The sequence below is a fragment of the Callorhinchus milii genome, unplaced genomic scaffold, assembly GCF_018977255.1.
Source record: "Callorhinchus milii isolate IMCB2004 unplaced genomic scaffold, IMCB_Cmil_1.0 Scaffold8, whole genome shotgun sequence".
Taxonomy (NCBI): Eukaryota; Metazoa; Chordata; class Chondrichthyes; order Chimaeriformes; family Callorhinchidae; genus Callorhinchus; species Callorhinchus milii.
This window is the reverse complement of record NW_024704749.1, coordinates 17,957,813-17,981,130: the sequence shown is the minus strand read 5'-3', so window position 1 is coordinate 17,981,130 and position 23,318 is coordinate 17,957,813. Positions and strand designations below refer to the sequence as shown.

The window sequence follows — 23,318 nt, the reverse complement described above, 5'->3', positions numbered from 1 at the left end:
AGCTTAGGGCTGGTTAGACAAGTGCTGCTGTAAACAAGCAAACGAAAACACACAAATATAAATATTGATGAACATAAATATTGATAGACGCAACTATAAACATGCACGAGTTGGCCGCGGGACCGCCTGAGAGAAGCCGCCTTCCCTAATCCCTGCAAAGCCGCTTCGGGAGGTGTCCTTCCGACGTGAGAAGACGCCGTACCGAAAATCTGAACGCCAGGATAATTATTCATCATTATTATTATTATTATTATTACTATGATGATGATGATGATGGAGTCCTGTAGCTCAGTGGTTAGAGCACTCCCTTTGCAAGCGAGAGACCTGAGTTCAATCCCCGGCAGAGGGCGAAACCTCGGGCAAGTTTCCTTACTCCACACAGAGCCTAATAATAATCCCTCCAAAAAAACAAAACAATAATAAATTAGTCATTTTCAATCCATGACTGTTTGTGGGACATTGCTGTGCGCAATTGGCTGCCGCGTTCGCCCACAAAGATACAGTCAATTCACTTTACAGTGTGTTCTGTGAAGCGCTTCGGGACGTCCTCACGACGTGAAAAGCGCTATATCAAATGCAAAGATTATTATTATTATTATTATTATGATGATGATGATGATGACGACTTAATAAGACAGGGTCACACTTTGGCTCCCAAATGACGTCGGCGGCGTGTGACGTCAGCGCGCTCGGTGCGGGGGGGGGGAGGAGGAGGGGGGAGACACGTCACGGGGCGGCGCCGGCCCGGGGGAGGAGGGGCGAGCTCGGCGCATGCGCGGCGAGGAGATGAGCGGAGCGGCGGCGGCGCCTCTCAGTCACACGGTGGGGGGTTTCGGCCGCTTTCCCGCTTGTCGTCCGGGGTCTCGCCCCGGGGAGGGTCTGCGGTTGCTCGGGTCGGGCGGGTTGACCCCCATGGGCTAAGAGGCCGCGGTTTCCCCCGCCTGCCCCATTGCCAGCCGCTCGGGGCCTCTCAGCCGCCGCCGCCGCGCGGGGCCCCGAAGTCGGGGGAGGCCCGCGTCCGCCCACCGGCAACATGTTCTCGGCGCTGAAGAAGCTGGTGGGCACCGAGCAGCTCCCGGGCAGGGACAAGCTCATCCCGGCCGGACTGCAGTCCATGAACCAGAGCCTCCAGAGGAGGTTCGCCAAGGGGGTGCAGTACAACAGTGAGTGCGGCACCGGCGCCGGGGGGGGCGGCGGGGGGGACAGGCAGCTCCGTGATGGGACACCCACCCACCCACCCACCCTCTGGCACCTGGCAACGCGGACCCCCCCCCTCTCCCCAACCGTGGCACCCGGGAAGCCCCAACCGGTGGTCCCCGGCAACCGGTGGTGCCCCCCCACCCGTGGCACCCGGGAAGCCCCAACCGGTGGCCCCCGGCAACCGGGGTGCCCACCCGTGGCACCCGGGAAGCCCCAACCGGTGGCCCCCGGGAAGCCCCAACCGGTGGAGCCTGGCAACCGGGGTTGCCCTTCAGGTTTGGGGAGAGCGTGGCAGGGGTGGGGTGGTGGGGTGGGTTGGGGTGGGTGCACCCTTAGTCCAGGGATGTTCTCACCCGGCAAGTGGAAGGGTGCCCCCCCCTCCGCCCGCCCGCCCATGTTTCGGCTCGAGTGGCTTCCGCCCGTTTTCAAGCGACGGTCAAAAAGGTCCGTAACGCTTCTCGAAAATAGAAGGGCGTCTTTGCCTGGTATCGCGGCCGCTGTTTAACCCACCGTAGTCTTACGGCCGTTGGTGCGCCTGTGCTGGGCGGCACCACCGATGGTTGGTGTGCAATCTGGTACAAGTTTTTTTAATGTTAAACGGGGTGCCCCGGCCCCACCCCCACCCCCACCCCCGGTTGCCACGAATGGCCAGTGCAGTAGTTGCCAACAAATAAATGGCGAGAGCACTCGCCTCGCAAGCGAGAGGACCCGGGTTCAGTCTCCTTGCTCCACGCTCCTCTGTTTGCCCGGCAGTAAGTAGGAACCTGGTTGGCAGTTGATTGACGGATCACATTTCCGGGGGTAACAATCTAATAATAATATTTTTTTTAAAAAAAACAATCGCTCAATCCACGACTGTTTGCGGGACGCTGCTGTGCGCACTTGGCTGCCGCGTTTCCCTCGCAACATGCACGGCCCACTCACTTTGCAGTATATTTTTGTGAAGCGCTTTGAGACGTCTCGAGGACGTGATAAGGCGTGATATCAAATGCAAGTTTTTTTTAATTATAAATTGGCTTTGCCAGGTGGCAATCACTTTCTCAAAGGGATACCTTTATGGGACTTAGCAAAGAAGATCAAGCTCTTGAAAGGCCATGTCGATTCTTTTACGAGGTTGTTCTTGCTTGTAATGAATCGATCAATTATATTCCCAATTTTCAAGGTTAGGTTAATGGGTCTGTATTTGCGAGGCATGGCTGTTACCTTTATTGAACGTATTTGTCCCAACTGCCTATAAGGAGCTATGCTGGGACACCACTCTCCTTCCTCCTCGATGCACAGAATTCTGGTACAACTCGTATAAAGTTGCCAAACTTAGGAAGGCCATGTAACTGCTCCTTCCGTTTGTCCCCTTTCCTCCTCAATTTCCCGAGAGCTGCTGCTCTGTTTGTTTTGGTGGCTTTGTTTAGTTTGTGACTGAATCGCTGAATGTGCGATATCTACTTGGCAGCAGATCTTCAGTGCCTTGGAATGTACTGGCGGCTCCAGCAAAACGGGCCCGGCGCAGAGAACCTGATTGATACCAACCTCCCGCTCCTCCTCCTCGCTTTATTCAGTTAACACCCAGTTTTGGAATTAATTGTGCAATTAAGCGTTTGTGCAGAACTCTAAACTTGCCTATCGCCTCTTTCACCGTGTGTCCAGCTCATAGAATTCTACAATGACAACCACAAGATTACACTTGTATAGCATTCTACAGCACAGAAGGAGGCCATTCGACCCATCATGTCCATGCCTGCTCTTTGAAAGAGCTATCCAATCAGTCCCACTCTTCTGCTGTTTCCCCATGGCTTTGCAATTTTTTTTCTTTTCAAGTAACTATACAATTCCCTTTTGAAAGTTATTATTGAATCTGTTTCCACTGCCTTTTCAGACAGTGTATTCCAAATCGTAGCAACTCTGCGTTTTAAAAAAAATTTAAAAAAATAAAATTCTCATCTCTTTATTGGCCAATTATCTTAAATCCACCCGCCAGTGGAAACAGCTCTTTAATAACATTAAAAAGTTGATACCTCGAAAGTTCTCGGGCTGAACATTGGAGCAGAGACCAGAACTTCTTTGGACCTGCTGTGGTTGGTTGGGACTGCAGAAGAGCAATCCACAACCCTGCTCACAACAGTGGGGCTTCAGCGCGATTCAGTTCCAAATTGTGCTGCTCAACCCTGATTAATGCTGCACCGTGGAGGTTCCAGTCTCAACACAGCGGACTAGACTGACCCAAATTTGCAGCAAAGTTCCACTTGATTTATTTCGTTTCGACACTGTCACGCTTTTAGTCGAAGTTTGCCGATTTGCTGCTGAATGAAAAATTTATACAGGCGGTACTTTGCAAGCCAGGGACATTTATTTTTTTCAAAAAAAAAATTAGTCTTGGTGGGCATCTCGATGGGTACAGCTCTAACGGTGTTTTATGCAGCTACAGAAGTTAGGAATCTTCGCAATGTGAAACCCACACTTGCCTGGAATGCCATTTGCAGCAAACCTTCCAGCAGTCCAGAGGGAATGTATGTGGATTGACAGAGATAGGAAGGAGTGGAGGGGGAAAAATCGCCTATCAAGTTTGCATTTATAATGTAAGACTAGCACAGGGAATAGAGCGGTATGGGAGAGGGCTTAGGAGGAGTGGAGTACAAACGTTGACACAAGCGAGTTGGGCCAAATGGCCAGTTTCCGGGCGTAAATAATAATATTCAATGTGAAAGGTCGGAACGTGTCATTGCTCTATTTTGGCACCAGATTTCGACTCTTCAGGTGAGGCCGCGATATAAAAGCGGAGCTGGGAAAGATGGTAGTATAGAATCAACACTTAGTGATCTATCGGTAAACCTGGAAGATTAAACGCCATTGTCGCATCGGATTTCACTGCAGGACGGAAAGTGTGGCTGGTTGGAGAGGCAGTAGCAGTGGTAATTGAGGGCGATGCGCTAGGAAAGCATTCTGACAATGAGCCTCTGTGGTACTTTCATTCCTAGTGAAAATACTAATTCGCGGTGACAGGAACACGGGAAAGACAACTCTATGGCACCGACTGCAAGGGAAGAAGTTTGTGGAGCAGTACATCCCAACTCAGGAGATCCAGGTCACCAGCATTCACTGGAACTACAAAAGTAAGTACCTTTGAGCTTGTGATCTGTCCTCGGAAACACACCCGCTCTTTTCTCTCTTTGCTTTATTTCCCTTTTAAAAATTGTCTTCTCTTTTTGGAGAATACTTTCTTTAACAACCACCGTAAAGGCAGATGGAACCTCGGCTTAATAATGCAGGTGGATGGCAACGCAGTATGGTGCTCCCCAAGCGCTGCACTGAAACCGTCAGGGTAGCCTATAATCTCAAAGACTCAAAACGGACTCGTTCTCGAGATAAAATTTGTTTCAGGCCCCTCAAAATGCAATAAAAATACAATCTACGTGTATTTACAGTGCCTTTCAAGTGAGGACATCTCAAAGTGTTTAATAACAACAACAACAAACTGCGTTTGTATCGTGTCTTTCATGTCGGGAGGGCGTCCCAAGATGAAAGAACTGTATAATGGAGTTCCAAAGGCTTGGGGGCACATTGCTTGGAAAAATCTACATTTATGACCCCTCATGAGACCACACAAAAGGCTGGAAACATTTTGCCGCTCTTGGATAGAAATATATGTTGAATCTCTGTAATTTCATGACGGCAGGCTTACAAATGTTTTGTCTGTTGAAGCTTCAGGATGTAATTGTCTTTCACGCTTTCCTTGTATCAGTCTTGTGCAGCCACCCCATCAGCCATGTGACGAAAGGAATGTGACCGTAATGGCTAGTGAAAAGCCAGTCGCATGATTTGAATGAGAACATAATGCTGGCAATTCTTTTTTTAAAAAAAAAATAGCGAGTCTGTTTGAGGCTGTAACACAATCTCCTGGATTGACACTTGAAACTGTCCTTGTGTCATACGTTTGAAAGCTCGGGTTGAAGTGAATTGCAAGGTAATAATAATCCTTGCATTTGATACGGCGCCTATAATGACAAGACGTCGCAAAGCGCTTCTTGAGGAATTGCCATCGGGTGTATTGGGTGTGTACTCTTCAGGTTAATGCAGTTTGCACATAGCTGCAAGTAGTCAGGACTCTGGGAGAGACCCTTTTTTACAACTGGTGTTGTGAGAGCTTTAACATCCATCTCAACAGCCAGGTGGCAGTTCGGTTTAACATCACATCCAAAGGATGGCACCTCTGAAAATGCAGCACTCTCCCAGTTCTGCAGTGGAGAGAAACTCAAGACCCCAAGATCAAGTCCTGGGATCAAGTAAATGTAATAAACCAGCAGTTTCAGACCTTGTCCTACAAAGCTTTAGCAGTTGCCACCGTCCTCTCACCCCTTACACGTTGTGCTTCCAGAGACTCGAAACCCGACAGCAAACTGGAAACCACACCACAATCCAAACCTCTTACAATTTGATCCCAGTTCCCAAATTTGCAGCAAATGACATTCTGCAGAACGTCATTAGAAATGTGTTGGACATTCCTCTTCGACCGCGCTTACGCTCACCTCCCCCGGGCAGGCTCCGTCACTGTCGAGCATTCCAGATATTGTCATGTGAAGGGCGCTGTATGAACGCACGTCGTCGTTGTTGTATTGTGGGGATTTTTCAGCTTCACTATTGTTATTTGAACAGGAACTTTGGAAACCACATTTCTCGGTATGTTGTGTGACCACAAGGACACAATTCGTCTGATGCGAGAGCAACAGGAAGTCAGGCTCCGACCTGTTTTCGCCAAATTTAGAGCCATGAGATGGACGTTTTTCAATTACCTGTAGAAGCAGGCTTGCCTCAGGATCCAAACCCGTCAAAGCAGCACGAGTCCTTTCAAACAGTCTTTTGTATAGTGTACAGTTGGAGCAGGTGTGTTTGGAAGAGACATTGTTCTCTTCTGGTGGACGTGTTTCTGGGCTGTGGATATTCCAATCACGTGATGTGGAGTGCCATTTCCCCACATGATTTTAATTCAACTTAATGTCAGTGAATGTTTATTTCAGTAAATCCTGTGTGTATCAATCCAGCCAGTCTGGATATCCAATCAGTGAACATTGAGCTTTATACTTTAATATACCCTCTAGCTATTTATCTGTTGTGTTCTCCCCCAGTTTTCTCTATACGATGGCGACCTAACTGTTTAAGGTACATTTTTCTTGCTGTAGACAAGTACATTTAATTTCACTCTCCGTCCTTTCTCCCACTGCCCCCTCTCCCCATGCCCCACCCAAGTCTACTTCCATTTTCAGGCACATCTGACTGTTCAGCGCTTTGGGACATCCTCCCAACGTGAAAGGCACTGTACAAATGTAATTTTACTGTTGTTGCTTTTGTGAGCTCTCAGATATTCCTCAGATTGTCCCTTTTGTTACTTTTATTACAGCAACCGATGACATTGTGAAGGTTGAAGTGTGGGATGTAGTGGATAAAGGTAAGTGCTGTCTTGTTACTTTGATCAGAAATCAGTTGTTCCCAAATTCTGTTTAGCGCTGAAGCTTAATGGCTGACGGGGCTGTGTGGGCGACATTCTTACGCATTCAAATGGGTTCTCAAATCCAATGACTTGAGCTGTGTGTAATTTTGCTGGTCGTAAAGACAGGTGGTGGGATAAAGCAGAATGTCACACCGCGGGCTAATGATGGGGAAGAGTGAAGAGAGCTCCATTGACTGGTACGAAAAGGGACCCCACTGTTCGTGCTTTGGGGGGAGGTGGGGGGGAAGACTGCACCTCTGGGTGCATGTGCTAAAAGTGCTGTTATTTTGCACCCCCTCCTCGAGCTTAATGCTTACCTTTCAGGAATAACCGTTTGCTAGCATGTCATTAATCCAATGATGCTTTTTGTCTAGGTAAAAGCCGAAAGAAAGGAGATGGGTTAAAACTGGAGAATGACCCCCAAGAGGTGCGGTAGGATTTTAAGTAACATTTGCCCTTTAATAGCAAGTCTCACAAGTACTTATTTCATAGTAATTATCAAGTTAGGTCTCATTTTTTTTGTAGGCAAGACCTGTTGAATCGTATTCTTCTATGTTTAGTATTATGGCTAGCAATGTTGACACACGTATGACATGGAAGCATGATTTTGTTCCATTGAAACTCCAAAACCGTTTGCCTCTCTGTTTCAGTCTGATGCTGAGCTGGCGCTAGATGCCGAGTTTCTCGATGTCTACAAGAACTGCAATGGCGTTATAATGATGTTTGATATTACCAAGCAGTGGTAAGACAATGCCTTCTCTCTGTTTACTCCATGTCTGGTAGCTCCTGTGTTTGTCCCATGACAAAGTCTGATGATGTGTAACAGTTGAGAACGCTGGAGCTTGAGGCAGCGTCATGGTATCAGGCTTGTCTCTGCCAAACGCCCTAACCTAAATTGAGATTAATCGGTTTATGTCCATTATGTACTCAATATTGGACTTCAAAACTTGGCAGGCAGTCATGATTTCTTATCACACAGAATGGAGTGACAATGGTGATTGGCCAGCCTCCCAAATCGCTAATGAACTTTGACTCGATGTTCATTTGGAACAGTACTTGTTCCAGTCGTGCTGGGATAACCCTGATGCCAACGCCTAGGATGGTCAAGCTGGACTAAATGCAGGAAGCTTACCAATATATTACATTGTTAACTGTACAGTTTTAGCTGGTTCGAATGCAGCGGTCCCCTGCACAACGTTGTGTGCATCCTGTTGAGTTTGGGGCACTGAGTCTCCAGGATTCCTAGTAAATGTATAAGAGAGAGTCGATGCCCTAACACCATCACTTGAGACTTTTTTTTATTACATCATTTCAGTGGGCATCCTGAATAAGATTTACAACCAATGGGAAATTGGAGACATTTGTTTTTTCTTATATCATCTGGCTGTTTCCAATCTGAATTTCCGATGTGTAATACTCCTCTTTATGGTTTGCATTTGTGAAGAATGACATTGATTTTTAGATGAAGATTCAAACAAACAGCTTCTCAGTGACTTTCCCTTGGTTTTCTGTAGGACCTTCAGCTATATTATGAAAGAACTTCCCAAAGTGCCTAACCACATTCCCGTCTGTGTGCTTGGGAATCACCGTGACATGGGAGAGCATCGCGTCATCCTGCCCGATGATGTCCGGGAGTTTATAGAAAGTTTAAATAGGTAAATATGTTTAATGGTTTGTAAAATATCAATTGCATGATATCCCATGCTTTTCTGTTTGACAAAAAGTTTAGTAAGAAATTCAAATGCTCAAAAGATTGAAAGCGTTTACTTCTCTCAGGCAAGGTTTCTTTTCCCATTTTTTTAAACCGGTTTTGTTCTCTACCTCGGGTGGAGGGTTATCACATTTATCACATTTATTTGTCACATTTAGTTAAATCATCATCTGAGCAATTTTGGTTAAGCATTTCTGAATTTGTAAATAACCTGACATGTAGAACGCTACTGAATCCTGTGTCCCTTGATCTCTCCGCACCACTATCAGCAGTCATGCCATCTGCTGCTATACCCCTGACACCCTTCCTCAATTCCTCTGTTTTGACCGTTTCTTGGACATAATATTTTTTTTCTTTTCAGTACGCCCAGATTATCCTACATCCGATATGCAGAGTCTTCAATGAGAAATGGCTTTGGTTTGAAGTATTTGCACAAGTTTTTCAATATTCCTTTTCTTCAGTTGCAGGTGAGTGCTCTGGTCGTGAGTTAGAAACACCGAATGCGATTGCTCTATTGGATAGAATTGTACAAATTGCAGCACAAAAGGAGGTCACTTGCCTCCTCACACAAAATGACCGTGTTGTTAGCAAATAGAATTTTATCGAACAAAGTCTTCAGTCTTCCTTTATAAGTTTTCAGTAATAATTCTGACCTTATGCTCCCTAGCTGCTGATTCAGCAACTAGTGAAAATATTCTGTCACTGGTCACCATTTCATCAGTTTGAACACAAGGAGTCCAGATAAGATGCTTCGGATGAGATGTTAAACTGAGGTCCCGCTTGCTTGTTCGGATGTAAAAAGATCTTTTGTCCACCCACAAAACAGTCACTCTACTTTACAGTAAATCCTGTTAAGGGCTTGCTGACAACAACAATGTGATATCAAATGCAAGGTTAATTATGACACAGTATATTGAACTGCTTGTTACTAGGTAATGATTTACCCATTCCAGCAGTCTACGTCTACAATCTGCTTCTTAGAGTTGATTCAGGGATGCTGAGCTTTGCTCTCTATGGCCAGAGCATGCTTACAGTTCTGTTGGTGCCTTGTTTACTGAAGAGTTCACTCGGTTGGTTCTTTCCTACAGCGGGAAACATTATTGCGGCAACTGGAAACCAACCAACTGGATGTGGACGCTACGTTGGAGGAGCTTTCTATGCAGCACGAAACTGAGGACCAGAACTATGAGCTGTAAGTGCTTAATGTGTTTAATGTTACCAGTGAACGTCAGTGCAATATGCTGTTTAAAGTTAAAATTGTGCTATGTTTGCATGTTGTATAATAATAATAATATTCCCTCCATCATGTAGTGACTGTGTATTTGTAGATGAACGCAGGAGCCAATTTGGATACAGCAATGTCCCACAAACAGCCATGAATCAATGACCAATTTATCTGGGGTGGAGGGAATTGTTGGCCAGCCACCTAAGGAAACTCCCTTTGTGTTTAGTATCAAGGGATCTGTAGGATGGGTGAGGGAATTGGACAACTACAATAACAAATTACATTTGTAGAGTGCCTTTCACGTCAGGAAGACATGCTGGACAGTCAGGGATCTGCACCCGAGCTGGTGGTTGGGATTAGGAGGGGTGGAGGGCGGGGCGGGTAAGGGTAGGAAGGTGACCCAAGGGCACGGTCGAAGTGGAGGGTCTTGAGACGGGTCTTGAAGGAGGCAAAGGAGTATACAAGGAGTGTATGTTAAAGGGAGTATTTCCACAATGTACTATTGTACCAAGTGATTGCAGTTATAGTGTTCCATTTCCTCTGCTCATTCCCCATATCCCTTTACAACTTTGTGCTTTACTTGTATCTCATTTCCTTTCAAACACGATGGCGGATCTGGGACATAGATGTTGTTACACGTGGGCTGTGAGTGCTGTTGCATTTTTACTCTCAGTGGAGCCATCAGAGCATGTGGATGTTATTTTACTCTGCATTTCAAGACGTATAATCTGTTGGCCATTTGTTTATCCGTTAAACATAGTTCTCAAAATCTGCGTCCTCAAATATCAAATAGGATCAAGATGAGTTGCACAGGAATGTGAGAATATTGGTAACCGTATTGAAGATCATGTTTTATGTACTGAGTACATTGATTATTAAAAGGAGTTTTGGGTGGCACTGATGATTCCAGGCTGCTGATCACCTTACCATTGAACTTGAGTGTGTGTGAGCTATAACTTATTTATTTCAAGCCATTGTGATGCTTGAAAAAGGCCCTCTGGCGAAGATCACCTTTCCAAACCATAGGTATCTTTCAGCTCAGCCAGACGTGTTTCCTTCCAGTGCTGTGTGTAGTACAGAGACATTGAGACTCCAGCGCACAGAGATGTGAGTGTGCTGAAGGGAGAAGCTGTGTTGCTTTTTCCACCAGAAACTTTTTTTTAGATTTTAGCAAAGCTCTTGATGCACGAGATTGATCCAACAAAGGCTCGGAATAGGGAGGGAATTTCCAAAGTGCACCGGAAATTGGGTGAATCCTAAGAAGCAACCTGTAGTTGTACACGGAGCTGCATTGGCAGAGAAGGAGGTAATTGGTGAGATGCCTTATAGTTCAGGATAGGGCAGGTAGATGCTATTTACACTGTATATAAATTATTTGCAAGTGGACAGAAGTCAAGATGTCGGTGTGCCGGTATTGCTCTGATGTGGGGTGTTTCAAATAAACTGCAAAAGGCTGGTCAAATACAGAGGGATGTGGTTGATTCGGGAGTTGGTTTGACAAGTGGCAGTACTGTTTAACCGGCATAAATTCAGATTAATAAGATTGGGGATAAATTAGTGGGAATATAAAGTAAAGTACTGCGTTGAAAGAATGAGTGTTGGATGCTGAAATCATTGTCTAAATAGTGTGAAGCAGCAGTAAAGAGAAAGAACAAGATTTGGGGTTCAGAGGTAAAGGGATGGAACATGAAGTGATGATGATGTTGTCTGGCCTCGCTGTGAAACACCGGGATTAGCACATTTCAGTAAGGACACATTGACATTGGTGACTTTGGATTCAATATCCTTATCCTCACTTTCAAAGCCCTCCACAGCCTCAGTCCCCACTGCTCCGGCCACCTTACTGACCTCCAAAGGTCGGGCTCTGAGATGTCCTCCCAACGTGAGAGGCGCTCTATAAATGTCAATTAAATGTTTTGTACAATATAATATGTTTGTTAAAACTTTAACTACATTGGTGCTTTCCCACTGCTTCTCTTGCATGTTTTCATCAATTCAGTTTTGATGATGTTATAGTTTGCTGATATTTGATTGAGACAGAGGTGCAAAGGTGCATTCATTGAATCAATAAATTGTTGTAAAGTCTGACCCCCTACAGGTGTACATTTCCCCCATATCAACCACAGTTAGTGTAACATACATTAAATTCCCCTTCTCTCTGTTGCAGGTTTCTTGAGGTGATGGATACCAAGAGTCGGAGTTGTGCGTCTCCATTAGCAACCAATGGCCAAAGCCCATCACCCGGCTCGCAGTCTCCTGTCGTCCCCCCAAACTCAGCCTCCACAACCAACTCCAGCCCAGGAACTCCTCAAACTCCACTACAGGCTCTTCCTGCGCCGTCGCCATCTCCTCCACCTCCATCAGCGTCCCCCAGCCCCGTGCCGGCCCTCGATCCCCAGCCCACATCCCCGGGCATGCCTTCACCGACCATCCCCAGCCCCGCGGCTGCTCCTCAGAAACGCAGCCTCATGTCCCGGCTCTTTGGCTCATCGTCAACACCCGAGACGCCCACAGCCAAACCGGGTAAGGCACTTGCTAGTTTACAGCATCCAGCCGTTATTCTCTGCTATTCAATGGCATCTGTACAGCCTGTTGCGTACCACAGAGCGCTTCCCACTCACGATCTGGGGTCCGTTTTCCCCCTCTTCCCCCCATTCGCTGTTTCGGGGAGCTTTCTATTACTCAATGCAATTTATGGTGGGGGGGGGGAGAGTGCCAAGTAATTGCATGATGTGCATTTCAGCCTGCATGTGCACAGCATAGTGCAATTCCAGTTGACCTCCTTGACCTGAGCTCTAATGTTTTGTTGGGGTCCAGGTTATGCCCTGTTTTGTTTGGCTCTGCACCCAGTGAGCCAGCAACAGAGCTTTACTGCTCTATTCTTCCATTTAATAATAATAATAATGCTTACATTTGATATAGCGCCTTATCGTGTCTTTAGACGTCTCAAAGCACTTCACAGAATATACTGTGAAATGTAATGATTGTGTATTTATGTGGTGCTCCATCACCTCACAAAATTACTCCCTCTCTTCCCTCCCCTCACCCTGACCATTTCCCCCCTGCTCGGGTCCTGACCCAACTGTACAGCGCCTTGGGACGTCCTCCCGACGTGAAAGGCGCTCAATAAATGGAATCTTGTTGTTGTTGTAAGACGTAGTATAAACTGCCGCTTGCTAAGTTCATGTTGTCCAAATGGATGGCTCATGGTTTCCTTGTCACGGGTGGCTTGTAAGGCTGCTCTTCCTCAATCAGTGTAGGAATGAGCCAGGTTGTTAATGAGGACAAGTTGCTCTTACTGTCTTGAGACATTTTCGGTCTTTGTAATGATGGAGCACTGAGGTGGAATCCTGCAGCTTTCCCCACAAGGAGGATTTCCCTGAAGAAGTGCGACACCGCTCAGTGTTAGTGAGAACATGTGTGGCCGCGACAACAGGTCACAGCCTCTAAGAGAAACCGCAGGGGTTTGGGCGAAGGGGCAGGTAAATTTCATCCACAAAATGCTCAGTTATTCCACTTTACAATATATTCTATGATGCTTTGAGACAATGTGAAAAGCCGCTGTATCAAATGCAACAATTATTATTAGAAATGGGACAGAAAGGATTGCTCTTTAAAAATGCCAGCACGGACCCGATGGGCCAAATGACCTCCTTCTGTGTCTTGCATTTCTATGTTTCTGAGATAAAACATGATATTATTCTTCACAAAAGCATAAAGGCATGATTACCTCTGCTGGACACTACATGGTATTCATTTGCAGCTGAATATGAGCTGAGAAGAGTAGCTAAAAGCATAATTTAGAAGATAGGAACAGAGGAAGGCCATTATCCTTTCGAGCCTGCTTCACCATTTTGTTAGGTCACACAAAACCTTTTAAAACCATTTCCCCGTCTTTTCTCCATATCCCTTAATCTTTTGCACTTCCCAGTTATTTAGCTTTTAAACGTCCCCAATCGATTCTGCGTTTCTTCATCTACGGATGCATCTGAAGTAATGACTGCGTTAATCTTGGCAGGTTTCCCAGTAATTCAGTGAGTGGAATACTGACCAACGTTGGCAAAACATCCTGCCGTAATGTAATGATCCTGCTCCGTGAGGCAGACAATGATTTGTGAATTGCCATTCATTCTTTTTTTGAATGACTTTATAGCCTACTTTACAGTGCCTCAGAGTTGAGCTGACCAGGTTTTGTCCTTGATGGTCGATCCTTCTGGTAGCACTTAACACATATCCTCATCTGCAGGATCTTGTGGAAAAACTAAAATAATAATAATAATTCTTGCATTTGATATAGTGCCGTATCACGTTGTCTCAAAGTGCTTCAAAGAACATACTGTAAAGTGAATCGACTGTATAGAACCTAGGAATACATACGAATAGCCTGGCTCAGTTGGTAACACTCAAATCAGACTGTATCCACATAGTGATTTAATATAATAATCCTTGTATTTGATATAGCGCCTTATCGTATCATCACAGGATATACTGAAGTGGTGTAACTGTGTATTTTTGAATGAGGCTTTCAGCCATTCCTCTTCTGATGCGTTCTGATACAAGAGAGAAAAGATATCCTGGGTTCATCCCAGATACAGATTTATCTTCCGAGGAATCCACTTAAAGGTTTGTCTCTGACTGCTTTGACAGCATTTCTGTGCTGCTAGGCTGATCAGAGGCAGGCTTGAAGCTTGCCTGAAGGGGTTTTCTTCGGAAGAATGGCAACACTAAAGTCTGATATCTCTTTGGTAATTGGAGAATTGAAAAGTAACCAATATCAGTTATTTTGATGAAGCTGTTGTGGTCCAAGAGGAATGAGCTATGAGCAATGGTTAGATAACCTCGGGCTCCTCAGCCTTAAAAAGAGGCATTTCAGAGTGGACCTCAATAGTCTGTAAGATTTATAAATGGGTTTGAGAAAGTAAATCCAGATTATTACGTCAATACAGCAACAAAGAAACAACAACCTGCATTTTTATAGCATCCTTCATGCAGGATAGCGTCTCAGAGCGCTTAATGGTGAATGTCACGTGAACTAATGGGAAGATTGTTCATTCGAGATTAATGGTTCCCTCAAAGATTAATGGGCTACAGGGTCGAAAACGAGATACAAAATTGCATCAAAAACATGACGAGAGGGCAGCCAGGAATGCACGGTCTTAAGGATGGAAAAGGATTACAAAGACTCCTCTTGTTTATTCCATCATCTATGATCCAGAACTCTGTTCTCCTTAGAAGTCTGTCCTTGAAGAAGCTGGAAGCCTGCAGGAAGACCCATCAATCATTATTTTAGTAATCTTCTACTGGATTTTACATGCACGCAAACACACACACACACACACACATGCGCACAACTGAAGCTTTCAGAAAGACGTGTATTGCAACTGAGATAGATAGCATCAGGCATTATTATATATCGGAGAACCGAATGTAATGAAGACAGCTCCAAAAATTACAGGGTGACCAAAAAAAAGTCGTGACACCATTTACTTTAATAATAATTACTTTATTTCTTCAAAGGCAAAAGACTTATTATACATTGTAATGTATCACAGCCTTTTGGTCGCCCTGTACAGCACACAGGATCGGATGAAGCTCTAGAGACATGTTCTAGTCCTGAGGGGGTTCTGTGCCCATTATTCCATTTCAGTAATTAGCTTTTGCAAAACTCGGCTCATTCAGCGAAAACAGGCGTTCCTTCGGGGCATGTTCCTTTCTTTCAGTTAAGGCTCGTGGTGTTTTACCTTCTTAATGGGAGGTGCGAGTGAGCACTTCACAATGAACACAGCATCCATACAGGTTTTACTTTTCAGCTGGTAAAGTGCCACTTCAAATCAGTGTTATACTGGAATGCATCTCTTACACGCAATGTTTTTCAATGCCATTGTTAATCAATCCTGTCAGGTAAACCTGATGATATGCCACGAATACAAAGACAAAGTATTTGTCCTTATTGGAAAGCATATGGCACTGATTTCACTGGTGTAATGGAAATATCACAAATCATTGTTACTGAACATCACAAATCGAAAATAAATAGTTCAAGTGACAGGCTTAAACCCTGGCTGAAAATTAGGATGAGCTTCAAGAAGTGTCATTTTCTTTTAAACATGATCTAAACTTCTCTTAAAGAAACTACCAGTATACATACGTATCACTTTTCAAGCGAGAGGACCCAGGTTCCATACCCTAGTGGGGCGAAACCTTAGGCAAGTTTCCTTTCAGGGTGGCGAGCCACCTGTGGTGGAACTGAGGGTACGGAGGGCAAGTAGCAAGCCGGAGCCAATTGAGCAGAGGTAGTGGATTGGGGAGTAAGCAGGTCGGAGAGGTAGGGAGGTTAGGCTAAAATGCCACCACAGATGTACTATCCCAAATGGCTGCCTTCTATAAATTTCTACTGAGTGTTTGAGAATTAGCTCCCAAACTTGTGTGCAATTCCTTTCTAATACTCTTTGCCTCTCGGAGATTGAGTAACCAAGATCTTGCTTAAATAGATAAAGCAGTGACCGTGACCTCGGAGGGTCAGGAGAAGGTGCAGAGTGTTGATGACTTTGTTCCCGAAGAAGGGTTGGACAAGAGCTTTCTGGAGGACGCACAGTCTCAGAGGGGAAAAGAGAATCCAGAGATTCGAGAGGGACAGGAGAGCGACAGGTAAAGGATTTCGGATTCTAAATATTGAATTAAAGAGGGCCACCATTTAATAGCCGAGAGTGGGAATATAAACACTGCAGGCTTCCAATCCAACTCCACTACAGTGGCTGGTCTCTCAAATGAGAAGTCTGAGTTGAGGTGAAACACAGATACAGGAGGAAGCCATTCAGCCCCTCGAGCCTGTTCCGCTATTCTATAAGATCATGGCTGATCTGTTTCTCAAGTCCAATTACCCACCCTTATCCCTTAATACCCTGATCTAACAAATATAGGTCAGGGTGGGAGGTAGAAACCTAAACACGCATTTAATGGATGACCGCTGGAAAGCTATTTGCTTCTCTGGATCATACTTCCCCTTAATAGGCATTACACTCCATACTCTCTCCGGTCTCCAATGAGCTCCTTAATACACCTGCAAGAACGTAACCAGTTCTTAAGATTTGTAGGTTTCAAGAGGGAAGTAGACCGTTGTATGAAAATTAGAGGCTTGAAAGGTCAGGAGGATAGGGAAAGGCAGTGGGATTGAATGAACAGTTTGCTCTGACAGCCAGTGCAGACTCGATGGGTCAAATGGCTTTCTGTGCTGTAAAGTTTTATGATTCTATCCTTGTAAGCACTCAAACCAGTCCAGGCGCCTTGACTTCCTTTAATGCTTTTAGCCCGGCACACTGTCCCTTTCCAGGAGGACGAGAGTTGGTAGCCATTTCTTTGTGTTTTGGGCACTATCTCTGAGGAGTTGTAACAGTAATCTACCCAAATCTGCTTCTCCTCCAACTGCAACTCTCAGTCCGCTGATGTCCTGTCAGCTTGTTTGACGGACATCAAGACCTGGATGAGCGCAAATATCCTGCAGCTGAATGTTGGCAAGACGGAAGCCATACTCATTGGCTCCCGTCAACGACTTCTCTCCTGCGAGTCTGAACTCCAACCACCCGGGCTCTCCCTCATACTCACCGAACCTGTCCGCAACTTAGACGCTTCCGCGGGTGAAGGGTGCTATATACATGGAAGTTGTTGTTGTTGTAACAATCTGTAAACTTGCCTATTGGTCACTCCCGTGCAGTGATGGAGAGAGACGAGGCAATCCCATGGTTGACCGTTTCCAGGACGACTTGGATTTTGACGACCAGATTCCCGAGAAGCCGAAAGTGAAGTCACAAGTTCCTAGTAAAGATGTAACCTTCTCCAGCGACGAAGAGGACGGTGCGAAGGTTGCCATGATGACGAGCGAAGATATGGATTCGGAAGAAGAAATGAAAAGGTCAGCATTTATAACAAGGTGTCCTTTCACACTTCAATTTACAGTACATTAAGTGAAAATTGTTGTTGATGTTATCAGTGACCAGAAGACATCAATTTAAGGTAGTTAGCGAAGGAGGAGATTGTGAGGAATTTTTTACATAGTTGTTAGGCATATGGAATGCACTGTCTAGTGGTGTTGGTCGAGGCAGAAACCATTGAAGCTTTCACGGGGAAAAAACAGGCTAATGGGACTGAATGGATTGCTCTTTCAAAGCAACTCATACACAACGGAACAAACACCCTTTATTTAATCCTCTTATTTTCTGTGGTTCTGGGTTGACAGGAAAATAAAGAGCATGAAGGATATACACAGTAGTGTTTTCAGACACAACTGCACCTTCGGATAGCAAGTACCTGTGCTGCCTTGGGATCTGGGAGAGTGGCATAAAGGAGACTGGTCCTAACCTGTATGCGTTGCTGAGTGGAAATAATGGCAGGATTACTACGTGGTCATTTTCTAAGATTTCACCCCCAAAAATGTACACTCAATTCACTTCACCTTGTATTCTGTGAGATGCTTTGAGACGTCTCAAAGATGTGAAAAAGCGCTATATCAAATGCAAGGATTATTATTAATATAAGATTCCAGAGTCCAAAAATCCTAAAAACTTTCCTCAATTAAATGTTTTGTTTTGCTAGTTTCAAAATGGTCTCTTTGTTGCCAGGGCTTCCAAAGGTTCATCAAAATCCAAGAATGTCATGGCTTCCACCAAACTCAGTGAACAGAAACCTGGGGTCATGTTACCAAGCCCGATCCAGCCAGAGCCACTCAGCAGCTTAAAGACTGCCTCCCATTTGGCTGCTGACTCCTCCCTGATGCCCACCTCCTGTGTGACCACATCGGCTGCAGTTCCAACGCTCGCTTCAGCTTCCAAAGCGGGCAGCAAAGGTCCGAGCAAGTCCAAAGCGCAGGAGAACAAGGAATCTTCAGAGAGTGACCTCGAGGGCCCGATCGCCACTCAGCTGCTCTCCTTTGTGATGGACGATCCTGATTTTGAAAGTGAAGATTTGGACAAAAAAATAAAGACGGTAAGCTTCACTTCTGGCTCGTTCAGGTTGATTAGATGGTTGTGGATTGGATTAGATGACGGCCAAATGGCTAAATTTCTATGGTTGTAAATGGGCTGAAGGGTTTTCTTCATTCTTATGATCTTGGGTAAATGTAATAGTGTTCAAATATTGGCACCCACCAGAAAACCGACAGCAGTGATTCTTTCCAGTGCTGTATTGTTCACCTACAAAAAACATAGCCACTACACTTTGCAGTGAATCCTGTGAAGTGCTTTGAGACGTCCTCAACAGCACCTATGGTCACCTCCCCCTTCTCCTTTGCCCCGTGTTGAACCCTGCATAGCACTCTGAGACACTAACCTGCATTGAAGGGCACTAAACAATTGCAAATCGGTCTCCAAATGTGAAAGGTGCCATAATCAAGTGCAAGGATCATTTTATAATCCTCAATTCAAAGACTCAGTTTATTTTAGTCTCTTGTGCTCTTTCAATCGGGATTAGAATGAATACTGTTGGTTAAATATCTATCGGGTGCTCCCCTCTGCTCTATAAATGTTCTGTGTTTTGCTTTTCATCGCAGGAAGAGTTTCCCGTACGAGAGGACCCGTCCGAGGTCTCGGAAGATGACCTGACTCCTGTGAAGCTAACAGTTCCGCTGAATCCTCTCAAACATTCGCTAAAGCCGGCCAACGACTTGGATCTGTTTGGGTTGGGCGCCGAGGAAAAGACAGTAGCAGCACTCGAGAACAGCAGTGAAGGTGCCTTGAGGGTTGTGCTGAATAATGTGGAATTCTTAGTAATGAACTAAATGTATTTTGTCTCATGGCAAAACCAAAATCAGGCTAAGGGCCAAAACTAACATTGACTTTATGTTTCATTAAGTGTAATACGGAGTTCATGTTTACACTTCGTAGTCAAAGGAGGAGACACACCCACACACACACACACACTCACCCCACGCACCTACCCACCCAACCAATGTGAATTACTTTGTTCGCTAATCTTTTATTATACAGCTGTGATATTCACTGTGGTGCAGGGTTTGAATCTATTGGCGTCTTGTTTGACCCTCTGCTATCCGTTCTACCCCACATCCGTGCCATGATCCGCTCTGCCTTCCTCCACCTCCGCAACATCGCCCCACTACACCTCCTCGCCCACCCCACCATTGCGGGTTGACCTTCTACCACTCTACCCCACCCTCTGGAACTCCATCCCACAGTTCCTCCGCCTCGCCCCTTCCCTTGCCTCCTTCAAGACCCATCTCAAGACCCTCCTCTTCAACCATACTTTCGATCATCCTCCTTCCCCCCCCACTGCTTCCACTCTCCCTAATCCTGACCCCCAGCTCGCGTCCGAAACACTGACTGTCCAGCGACTTGGGACGTCCTTCCGACGTGAAAAGCGCTAATCAAATATAATTGTGTTGTTGTATTGAGTCACTAACAGGAATCCCAAAGTAGAGTAATGTATTTAAAGAGCCAAGTTATTAAGGAGCCAAATCACTCAAACAGCTCTTTAAATAATTTTATTAAAAATAAAACAAAAAGATTTCTGCTACAAGTTACTATATTGCAAGGAGCCAAGTGGATTTGCTCTTAGCAGTATCAAGGCAGAATTACACTTTCCAAATCGCTTGACAGTCTCCTGCAGTCCTAACACTGTAGTAGAGAGATTATTGACAAATCGTTTAATCCTGACTATTCTCCGCAAAATTACGTTTGAAAGCCTTTAGAACACCAGGGTGAATTTGAACCCTGATATTTCAGTCATCGGTAGCTGGTGAAAACAACTCATTATTTTCCCTCAACACCAACACTGAGCCTCGGATTTCTCCAGTGCTTCTTTCTGGATACAACATCATTCCCATCTCCTGCTCGAGGCCAGAGAGGATAAGAGTATATTTCTACCTTTTTTTTTTAAACCACTTTTACCACATGACAGACTTATCCTTTTCTTCTCCTTTGCAGATAAAACCAGCAAACTCTCCTCAAAAGACAAGAAAAAGAAGAAAAAAGTAAAAGATGTGAAGGAGGTAACGATTTAATTTAAAACTAGTGACGGGATGTAAGAAAGTTAGTCATTCGGTGCGCTCTAGTACACACTCGTTCCAGTTTGAATAACACTAAATGTTTCTTTCCCTTCTTTAGTTGACTGTAAAGCCATGGTGGAATATTCCAAAAATTGGTCAGCCCGTGTAAAGTCAAATGTCACTTACAAATGTTCCTTGACCAATTCCAGCCTGGTTAAGTTGGTAGCACTCTGGCCTCTGTGTCAAAATGTTGGGGTGTTGAAGCCCCACTTTGAGCTTACAGTTCAGGCTGACACTCCAGTGCAGTGTTGTGGGGGGAAGCACTGTACCTCTGGAGATCCGTCCTTTGGATGTGACATGTAAATTGCAGCCGCACTTTCCTCTTGGCCCAGGACATTTCTGTGCAAAAATTGGCTGCTGCGTTTCCTTACAAATGCAGAGTCACTGTTACGTAACAGCAATTACTGTAAGTGCTCGAGACGTTTCGATGTTATGGGCACTCTATAGGGATTATCATTTATTATTTCCATTTATGGCTTCTGGCCCCATTTTTGAGCTGGCTTTGAAGTAATAACCCGTGTTTACCTGCTCCGTGACATTTATTATTTGGTAGATTTACATGATTCCAGAGAGTTAAATCCCTTGTCTGTTTTTGTTGCTTTGTGTATTGCAGCTGGTGATAATTCTTAATGAAAGCTAATGATTAACCCTTTAAGGGTGTTACATTTTGAACCATCTTTCACACCTTCCCTTGCACTAAGATGTGTGCACCATTTATAGAAGACACTAGTCTCCGACAATGCTGTAAATCTTCCTGTACGACACTTGCCTTTATGATATTGAGCCTTTCAGGACTCTTTAGCATGTCAGCCTGGCTCAGTTGGTTGCTCTCTCAACTTTTAGCCAGAACATTGTGAGTTCAAGCCCCACATCGGGACTTGGAACTCATGGGTGGCTGATACTCCAGTGCTGTGGTACATTGTCGGAGGTGCCGTCCTTCGTATGAGACGTTAAACCGAGGTCCTCTCTGTCTGTTCAGGTAAACGCTAAAAATTCCTTGACACTAATCAAAAAGAGAAGAGTTTCTCCTGATGCCCTAACCAACAATGCCCCAATTAAAATTTGTCACTCACTTTCACGGCTGTTTGTGGGACACTTCTATGTGCAAATTGTCTGCTGTGTTTCACCCACATAATATTTTAATTCCACATTACAGGATAGCCTTTGAGGTGTCCTCTTGATGCGAAAAATCCTATATATAATTATGTATATATATTTTATACATCTCTGTCTAATGCAGGCATCATTCTTATTAATTTCAGGAGGAGGAAAAATTGGAAAAAAAGAAACACAGGCACAAGAAAGGCAAAGAGAAGGAGCCAGGTTTAGAGGAGGAGAAGAAGAGGAAGAAGAAACTGAAGAGTAAGGATAAGACTGACGGAGAAGTCGATGATTTGGAAATGTTTCTGGCTGGCAGTGGTGACGGACATAACCCAAGTGGTAGGGGCGCTGGAGACTATGAAGAGCTATAGACTTGTTTCTTTCATTATGTCTGCTGTATTATTTTGCTGTAGTTACTTACCTTGTTGTTTTTACAGTGTATTCCTCAAGGTTTCAAACGTCCCCAAAAGAATATCCCTTTCATTTGTGGTGGAACATTTGTGGTGTTCCTCGTGACATTTACATCCATTTTGTTTCTTTTTTTTTTGTCGTTAAATATTTTGATTGCTTTTCAAGAATGTTACATAGGACCCAGAGGTAACAGTGCGAGAGGGATTTGATGTTTGTTCCTTCTTCTGTTCTACATGAAGAATGGATTGGCTGGCTGGCCGGCAATGGACTTTTTATGAACTATTGATAGGCTTGACAGTTTCTGACTTGAAGTGGTAAAAAATTGTCATTGATTTCTCAAAAAACAGGAAAATTAATTCCCGTTGTTAAATACTGGGACTGGGTAACTTTTTTTTTTAGCCCTTTGAACTCTAAAAGTGACCAGCATCGTCAATTTCGCCGGTAAAACATGCAGTCGATTTACTTCACAGTGTATTCCGTGGAGCGCGTTGAGACATCTAGAAGACGTGGTAAGGTGCTATACCAAATGCAAGGTTTGCTTTGATGAGCATCACAAGCTGTGTGCTCATAGCAGCATCAGCGGCACCCAGGAAGTGGCATCGGTGATGACCTTGTGACTTGCGAGTCGGCCATTTGGTGGCTGAAAAGATTACAAAAAACATTGTGAGTAAAATCCCCCCCCTCCGTAAACGTCAGTATTTCACATGGGAAATTTTAAAATGATAAGAATCGAAAACCGCACAAGCCTAACTATTGATCAGTATAACTGAAAGCTGTAAGCAGCGCAAATCTGAGCTGGAGTCGATGACTTTGCTCGGATCTGCGAACAGATTCTTTCCGAGGAAATCAATCGGCAAGATTCGCTTCAAGTGGGAGCATTGCCGCTGTTCTAAATCCAATCAAGTTTCAGATTATTACGATCGAGTAGCCGAACCATTAGAAATGAACAGATTGACTGAGCTGCAGGCTTCTCTTGGGGCTAACATGCAGAATGTTGGCAGGGAGCCAGGTAGGTTGGCAGGTCCACTCTCCCTCCCACCCACCGCCCACACCGGTGAATTGAGTAAGATTTCCAGCTTTTACAGGGCGTGGTAAGGAGAGAGAGGGAGGATTTAAAGTCACAGGCACCTTGGAGAAC

General features: G+C 44.9%; 1 protein-coding gene across 1 annotated transcript; it reads left to right on the top strand.

Annotated features, from left to right (window-relative positions):
- Positions 1-1,007: 1,007 nt before the first annotated feature.
- LOC103190290 (RAB, member RAS oncogene family like 6) lies at positions 1,008-22,862 on the top strand. The gene is made up of 15 exons (XM_042337600.1): positions 1,008-1,163; positions 4,173-4,307; positions 6,590-6,637; positions 7,054-7,106; positions 7,330-7,421; positions 8,194-8,334; positions 8,752-8,857; positions 9,479-9,582; positions 11,783-12,138; positions 16,107-16,263; positions 17,327-17,524; positions 18,231-18,594; positions 19,157-19,334; positions 20,547-20,611; positions 21,931-22,862. Exons 1-15 carry the CDS (start codon positions 1,034-1,036, stop codon positions 22,138-22,140), a joined length of 2,337 nt encoding a protein of 778 aa, XP_042193534.1. The 5' UTR covers positions 1,008-1,033; the 3' UTR covers positions 22,141-22,862.
- Positions 22,863-23,318: the final 456 nt, after the last annotated feature.

Coding starts and splice junctions, on each gene's coding strand:
- LOC103190290 (XM_042337600.1), top strand. CDS start 1,034: ATGTTCTCGGCGCTGAAGAAGCTGGTGGGCACCGAGCAGCTCCCGGGC. Junction 7,107..7,329: donor TGGAGAATGACCCCCAAGAG/GTGCGGTAGGAT, acceptor TCTCTGTTTCAG/TCTGATGCTGAGCTGGCGCT. Junction 12,139..16,106: donor GACGCCCACAGCCAAACCGG/GTAAGGCACTTG, acceptor TTGCTTAAATAG/ATAAAGCAGTGACCGTGACC.